The 8477-nt window shown below is 38.8% G+C and overlaps 1 protein-coding gene across 1 annotated transcript in view; it reads right to left on the reverse strand.

Annotated features, from left to right (window-relative positions):
- Window positions 1-8477, reverse strand: part of ATP10A (ATPase, class V, type 10A) — a gene marked incomplete at its 5' end in the record, with an annotated part of 103192 nt that overhangs the window by 16797 nt on the left and 77918 nt on the right. Inside the window, 2 exons of the mRNA XM_010136469.1 lie at window positions 760-954; window positions 2418-2635. Of these exons, the coding sequence (XP_010134771.1) occupies window positions 760-954; window positions 2418-2635 (413 nt within the window). The remainder of the gene's footprint in view (window positions 1-759; window positions 955-2417; window positions 2636-8477) is intronic.

An 8477-nucleotide genomic window follows, 5' to 3' on the forward strand; every position in this document is an offset into this window, starting at 1 on the left:
TCCTGAAACAGCACAATTGAGCATTCTCCAAATGCTTCCCTGGCACAAAACTTGCAGACTAGTTCACTTTTTAGTCCAATCTGGAACAGAAACAAATATGAGAATTTTATCTGGAATGGAAATTCCAGCTGCTGGCTAGGTTTAATACTACATTCCATTATAATTTTGTCTTACAGATCATCTTGGGATTGCGTTTTTGAAATTCTCATTCATCAGTGACATTGGTTTAGGCCCATTTAAGCAGCAGTGATCATTATTTCTCATAATGAACTTAAGATACATCTTTTACATAATTTGAAAATTTTAAATGATGTTTTTCAAGTATATTCTCTTTTTAAACTTCTTAAAATGTTTCAGCCTTTTCCTACTTTAATCTACACATACAAAATATTCTCAGACATCTTATATTCTATTCTGGGAAGTGTTGTACATTTAAAAATTAGTTTCCACACATACTTACACACACACTTACGTTAACTAAATAAGTTACAGTACAAGAAATCTGGAAAGTTTCAGAAGTGTTATGAAATTGTTGATAAAAGCACATCTTACCTTGAAGGTAAGTGAAATGGCTGACATACTCAATTTAACTGATGCTTAACTAAAGCTGCTTAATCACACAGCGGTTCTAGGAGTTGTCTTACAGCTAGTTCTAGTTGTTTCTCACAAAATCGGAGGTTTAATTTCCCTAATTTACAAGATAAATTAATATCACTGCAAAAGAAGCTTAATCTCTCTTCTGCTGTTTCTTTAACCCACCTTCTGTCGGGGCTGATTTGGTGCAGTAACCACGACTGTATTACATATAGTCAAAGCGATGAAGAAGTCAAAAATGTCACAAAGTTCTGGACTCAGATGGGATAATGGCTGTTCATGGCCCCTCATGACCTCCAGATGCTTTGCACATTCATTCACCTTTTCTAACAAGCTTGGATCAGGTGTGATGTCCTTCTCCTAGTAATAAACAGCAGTCATTAATATTTGTGATTCTGCAAATTTCCAAAGCAGCAACAAGCAATCGAATAATCCAAAGCAGTGTCAATATCAAGAGTTTTATGGTAGCCTTACACCACAAAGTTGAGGTGAAGAGGACTGCAAGACAGCCATTCTAGACAATAAATCATTAACAAAGAACCTGACAGAAATGTAAATGTGCGTAACTGTGCTATCAACTCTTTCACCAGAGATAATTATAGTGGCAATGTTTATCTACTTTAGGGGTAGTGGAGAGGAGAAGAGTTACATACTAATCTTCCTCCCCCCTCCTGTATAATTCAAGAGGTTTATTATCTCTGCAAAAGTGTCATACACTAACAGAGACCAAAAGAGTGGAAAAATCAGACAGCAATGACATTGAAACCTCAGCCTCACATCAGCACAATAAAATTAAACCATTTTGGATTGTTTGTTAGAGAATAACCACTATTCACACATTTGAAGGTAATTCATGGGTCTTTTTACTTTGAAACACAGGCCACTTTCCATTCTATTTCATCAGCACTTTTCGCTTTTTAAATCTATTTCTTGTCAGAGCAAACTCCGGTATTTCTTAAGATAGGAGGATGCAAGGATACAAAAGATTGTAGGCTCTTTCTTCAGTAGAATTTTATCTGCTGATGCTCAGCAGCTGATGAATCTGAGCAACCACAGAACCCTGTGTGTGAGAACTGTACCTTGGAAGTGACTGAACTCAGAAGCTCCATCAGTGCAAAGAGCATCTTTCTGTGTATATTTGTAATTTAAGGGTGAATTTGTGCCAACAGTGCAACAATGCAAAATACCTACATAGACAAGACTTGGCATCTCTGCTTTCTTATTATCATTCAGCTCACATAAAACTTCCATGGAATTACAATAGTATAAAATAAATTAAACAAAGCAAAGTTTTAAGAACATAAATTCACCAACATTTTGAAATGTAAAGATTTTTAGTTGTTTAAAATACAACATAGCGATCCACTGATAACCTTGAATCACACTGAAAATTATGCTATGGTGTATGTCAACAGCATCTAAGAATTGGAATACAAGGTGTCCACCCAGCACTTTTTGGTTTTAAAATCCTATGACAAAAGAGGCATATGCAGAGCAATTAGAATCCTTGATCTCAAACCTTATGCTACTCTCAGCGTCTGCAGATAAAGAGAAGGCATACACTTTCTTTTCAAAATCAAGGTATAACTAAAACAAAGGTTTGAGATTGTCTTTATCTTTAGCTTGTTCCCACAGATAAGGTATTTAGATCTATGCCAATACTTCATTGCTTTTGTACTAACAGCTGTGACTACAGAATTAAAAATGCCAAGATGAAGTCTATAAGGGGTACACAGTGTGCTACAGATTTCTCTACTTTTCCATTTTCAGCACACTTCTATTACAAGATACAGAACACTGTGCATTTAGTTCTTGTGACTTACCATTGGGCTACTGAATGCAGTGTGCTTCGAGAGTATGCTTGCTCTTTTTGCCTCAGCTCTGCTACCCGTGCGCCGGTGAGTTTTGGTGCTCTGGCTTCTGTGGATTACTTTGATGCTCTGATGGCTGCAGATACTATCACGCTGGGATAGAGTTCCTCCTTTTGGGGCTGCCTCATCTTCCTCAGAATCAAGTTCTTGGTACATTGCTAAGCGTTTGGCTATTGGTAAAAATACATAGGATCAAATGCTGCTTATGTTAAACATGACTGAGAAACAAGGAGAGGGACATGGTGACTTTGTTCAAGTGATCTGGTTTTAATGTTATGCTGTGATTTCACAGTAAGAATGGATGATTCCATTATTAGGGGATAGCAAAGTCTAGTCTTAATTGAATGGCAGTATCTAATAGAGGATGCAGATAACGTAATTAGGAATGTAATGCAATACACTGCCTCCCTCATCACCACATGCTTTCTGAAAGGCAGTTAGACTCTGCAGTAACTCACTGCATTCCTGAACATTATTCCACAGCTCAGCCTGATGAAATCAATCAAATAATTTGGTCTTCACTTGCAGTCTGAGAATAAACATTCCAGAAAACTTGCTTGTCCCTTTCAACAATATGGAAATTTCAGAGAAAATATGTTCCAGCAAAAATGTCACATCTACCCAGTACCAATTAACTGACATCTGAAATGTCCTCAGAACAACCCAGCTATAGAGCACTACTGCCCTTAGTTTATAAACAGAGATGAGATACAGCGTAGAAGCCTTGCTCAAGGTCAGGGCCATCTGCAGAGTAGGGACACGAACCTAGGTTCTTAACTCCTAGCCTAGCACTAAAACCACCCCTTCCTCTCCAAACAGCAGGATAGGCAGGACAATGCATCATGCAGTATCAAAATCAGAGTACCCTCACCCTCTTCAACACTTGTTTCTATCACAATTGGCTGCAGTGAGCAGAATGAAAGAGTTTTTTCAAGTGATACATTTAGACGAATGCTTCCTCAGCCAAGAATCCAACTACAACAATTAATGTAAGAAACCATCCCTGACAGTTTGATATACAGGTTAGAAAGGAAACAGAAAGAAGAGGTGTGAAACAGCTGTGGAATCCAGCCCCTCTAATGACAGGCTCCGTTTAGCTCTAAATGATATATAACTTATTCTTCCATTTCTAAAGATAATGGGCATTTAATAATCCGGGTTATTGATCAGGCAGGCACATGCCGGTTTAACAGGTGTCTATTTATTCCTTCATTAGGTATTCATTCATTGAAAGGCTTTTCATCATACTCTCAAAAATAATCCACACTATCCAGATATATAGTACAAGTGATATACTTGTGGCTTGTCTTTGTTTCGCTTCTCTGATGTAAAAAATAAGGTTTTTCTAATGTCAAATGATAAATCACTAGCATGTAAGTCAATTATTCAGGTAATTTAAAAAAAAAAAAGATTTTTTCTCCCAAAATACTTCCTGAGAAAAATCTTGCATTACATACAGTGAGTTTGTCATGGCATCACTTTTCACGCAACTAGCTTTACGATCAAGGAAAAACCCAGCCTTGCCATCCACTGCAATTTTCAAACATGTTTTAGCTGTCAGAAAACAGATGGAAGAGTTGAAACCAGACCACACACAGTACATGGTGATAGCTCTATCGGCACAGTACCGTAAATCAGAGGTTTTTTTCAACTCTGTTTGGAACATGTATGGGCTTTGTCTGAAATGTGAGAGCTGGGAGAGCTTCCCAGTCCTAGCTGTGAATGCACAGACGGTTGTTGCTCTAACTGCCGGTCCAGGTATGCAACATCTTGCACTGCACTCTGGCTCCCAGTGGAAGAAAATTCAGGCCATGGAGGAAGAAAGGGCCATAGTGCATTTGGAGGCACAAAGGAGAGACTTCAGATCCCTTCTGCCTCACACAGCTTGAACACAGACCTGCAGTTCAAGCCCTGAGGCTGATGTACTAACTGTGGACGACTGAGGAGTTTCCTTCGTTAGTATTATTTGGTGTGATTTATACTTCTCTGTGTTACATTGTGGGAAAGAGGTTGAGGAACGGCACATTCAGCCCTGTGAGGGCAGCTGCTCCTTCAGCCATACAACCGCAAACAGAAGAGCACAGCACCACTGCCTTTTCCTTTCAGTGTCTACCTTGTCCTTTGATTCATATGACAGAACCTAGAAGATAGCTTAAAACATTAGGGAAGTCACTGGTCTCTTTGGCCCTTCTGTTGCATGGTAATGAGTTGCAAGGAAATAAAAGTTCACTTCACCCACACAAGGTGCTTCCTGCAACTTGTTGCACATGCTTTGGGGTAGTATAGTTCTAATTTGAACCATCACTCTTGCCCATTAATTCTCACTTCCTTCTGGTCTGTAAGCCTCTACACATTTTCCCAGTGGAAGTGCAGATCCCTACACTGTCAATTTAATTCAACTGATGATAGGTTTGTCTATATTTACATTGAGGGCCCAAAGTGATCTTTAGTGCGTCATTAAGCACTGATCCAGGCCCTCAATTAAGATGTGAACTAGGCTGCTCACTGTTCGCCCTCAGCAACCCAGTTTCCTTACAAAGGAAACCCAGGCATGCCAGGAAGGAAGTAGCTATGTGGACATCACAGTGTGTCACTTTAAGAGAATGCCTCAAGTACCAGAATGGAGCACCACATCGAAGGACTTCTGTCTTTCTCTGCATTGAGAAGGTATGACTGGAGCGCACATCCTGGGACAAGGCTGGTGGCCTGGGAGGGCAGTGGCCAGTCTGTCAGTGCAAGCTCTGCCTTAATTACCTTCTGCAGCCTGCTAGTTACATGCTGCAAATCCCATGCTGAAAAGCCATCGCTCAAGATGACACAGCAGTAATGTTTGCTGAAATTTATGAACATTTAAGACTTAAATCAATCAATAGAAGCACATTTTTGTGTCTCATCTTCACTAAGGCTCTAAGCAGCAAATTCCATCTCAAGGAGAGTTGGTGTAACACCTGGACACAGCCTCTCTCAGGGAAAGAATAAGAAAAGCTTGGATTTGCTATAGGGATAATCTTCCCCACTGTGGATGCTGGGCATTTGGATGGTAGACTGACAGAACGCTGCACTTCTTCGCTTAGCAGATAATATTCCTTGACAGGGAAAGGACTGGCTGCAATTATTCTTTTCGGCTTTGTAAAATGTGCTGCCCAGTTGGTCTGATTCTCTTCTGAGCAGAGGGTTTTTTAAAAAAGGACATATTTTCTTCAATTATCATACCAAATTTAAGCTTCTGCTATGAAAACACATCTTGAAATACATGACTCCAATGACCCTGAACTGATTATCATTTTATCCATGTATAAAAACTTAAGCAGAACATGCATTTCATGCACAATACACAGCTATACTTGCATACCATATCTCTGTATTCTTCATTGCTCTTTCTTCTTTCTTACATTACATCTAAAAATAGTTTGTTTATTCTACACAGCAAAAGCTGTTTTCTAATGCAGCACTCAGCTTATTTATCAGCATTATACCAATAGCGTGGCCCTTTCTAGTCTGTGTAACACTGGCTATCTCTTGCTCTCTATACAGGTTTTCATTGTAGCACATTCATTTCTGTTCCTGCCACCAAGAACAGGGAGAAAAAGGGAAAGTAGATACAAGACTAGAATCTCATTTAACCAAGTCAAATGTAATTCATTTGATTCAAATGGTGTTTAGTTTATACCAAGGTAAACTTGATAATAAAAAAATAGCCTTAGCACCTTTCAACATTTTCTCAAGTGCAATCTTACATATTATGCAGCAAGAATTAAGTTTGAAGAAATAATGAAACCCGCTTCCATCGCTATGTTATGGCTAAGGTTCACAATGCTTCAGCTGTGCAAAGCATGCTTCTTTGGGAACATGCTGTTCTCTCCACCCACTCAGCCCTCTCCAATTCAGAACCTTTTCCTGCAAACATTATAACCTGAAAGACATTGTTGTGGGATGCTTTTCAGTTTCAGCACTGAGAATTGATGGCCTTGATCTTTTGTCTGATAAAGAGTTTTTTTATTAAGGGAAAAGACACAAACAACTTTGAGAAACACAGCAATACAATTAGTGAAAATCAAATTGCACTATCCTCTAGTTCATTTTATATTTATGGCACAAAGAAGAAACAATAATTAATTCTTATTCCATCAACTCTCTTCATCTTTCTGAAGACAACAGTAAGCTATAAATAAAAATTCTGTAGTAGCTGCTAAGTATTTGAAGGGACATATATTTAATTTAAAAACCCCTTTTAATTAATTTTATTTTGGTTTTGCTTGTTTTTGTTTTACCTTCCATGCTATCTAAGTTCTATGAGCCATTGTCGGCTGATGGAGACACTGTTGCCACACAGCCAGATATTCCACTAACCAAAGAAGTGGGATCAGGAAACTCTGCAGAACTTCCCTTCCAGCAGAATAAAACTGCAGACCTCCTAAATCAGAATAATTCAACTGTCTGTGTGCCCTGACTTCCCAACAAGATAATTCCATTTCACCCCAAACCATTGAATAAGGCTGTTACTGACCTATCATGAAGTAAATCTAGATGTGCAGAACTTACACCACCAGACCACCTTATTTCCTTCGTATTTTATGAGTGCAAGCTTATTTCACTTTGAAGTGCACTCTAGTGTCTACATAAAGAGTCAATCAAGCAGCTAGCATGCTATAAATTTTCACAGGTGTGCTAACATAATCTTAACTTGATTTACTTTGCAAGAACTTCCCCATAGGGACAAGTTCTGAGATTAGAAAACACCAAGATTTTCCTTCCTCTCCCCTCTTGGCATTCCCAAGAATAACCTTAAGTCCTTCGTTAAGAATTCTTTACCCCACTTAGAAATGGAGATCATTCCTACTTCTGCAGAGATTTTTCCAGAGCAATTCTGAGAGTAGGTGTGCACTCAGAAAAAAGTATTACCTGTCTCTAAATTATTACCTGTCTTCTATAGAATTTCAAATGGGGCACTCCCAATGCACTGAGTTCTACATCTGCTGGCACTGGTTCTCTTCTCTGTTACCAATGAAAATTTTTCAAAAAGCAGTAACGAATGTAAGGAGAAACTACGAACAAGCTACACAGAGTGCCTAAAGCACCCAGTTCTGCTAAAGGTTTTGTTCTTTTTGAGGAATGCCTAAATGGACTAATCTGATTTCTGAAGATTGTCAAATTGTAAAAGTGGTGGATAAGAAGTCCTTCTAAAAGCAGCAGCTGCATTTATGGAAAAGGTTCTACTTGTTTTTATGTTTGATTTTAAAATTTTTTTAACATAAATCCAATTCTCCGGTGTGGCTGAAATGTGCAGTCTATGTTTTCCTGACTACACACAAAAAGAGTAAGAAAATTCCACTAAAAACAGCCCCCCAAACTAAGAAAGATATTCTTATTTTTAATATAATGCACTTCCCCATAAAAAGTAGTTGCTGGCCAATCTTCAGCAAGAAAAAAAAGAAAGCAGAAAGAAACTCCTTCTTTGTCAGATTTAGTGATTAAGAAACTTCTCTAGGCAAGAGAAAACTACTGAGGTTTTTTCATCTGCCTTCACCTTCATAAACTTGTCTTATTCTTATGTTGTCTAGAATTTTTTTCACAGTCATTTGAAGGAAGGGGGAGGAATGCAAAGAATGAAAAATTCAGATTTTTCAGATTTCTGTGGTTGCATTCATGGAGATTCATCTCGCGTTTTGTCAAGAGTTCCGTAAGCTGCGTGGCTAGAACTAGAAAAATAGAGATCACAGCCCATAGGCAACAGTGTGATTAATTCAGCATTTGGAAAACAACTAGGACAAATGTCAGGCCAAGAGCATCTGGCTGTAGCTAAATCATATAACGACTTTCAGAAGTACAGTCAGCTTTTGGGCACCTGCTATCTCTGGGATTAGCAGACAGCCTTGGGACATAGCCAGTTCCAAGAATTGTTAGAAACTGGCTACTAGCCTGAAGGGAGAAGCTACAGTATGGCAATGTAGTTTTACATATAGGGAAACAATTCCATTTTTTGGTGGGCGGGGGGGGGGGGGGGGGGGAGAA

This window comes from Buceros rhinoceros, unplaced genomic scaffold (genome assembly GCF_000710305.1).
Source record: "Buceros rhinoceros silvestris isolate BGI_N320 unplaced genomic scaffold, ASM71030v1 scaffold6390, whole genome shotgun sequence".
NCBI lineage: Eukaryota > Metazoa > Chordata > Aves > Bucerotiformes > Bucerotidae > Buceros > Buceros rhinoceros.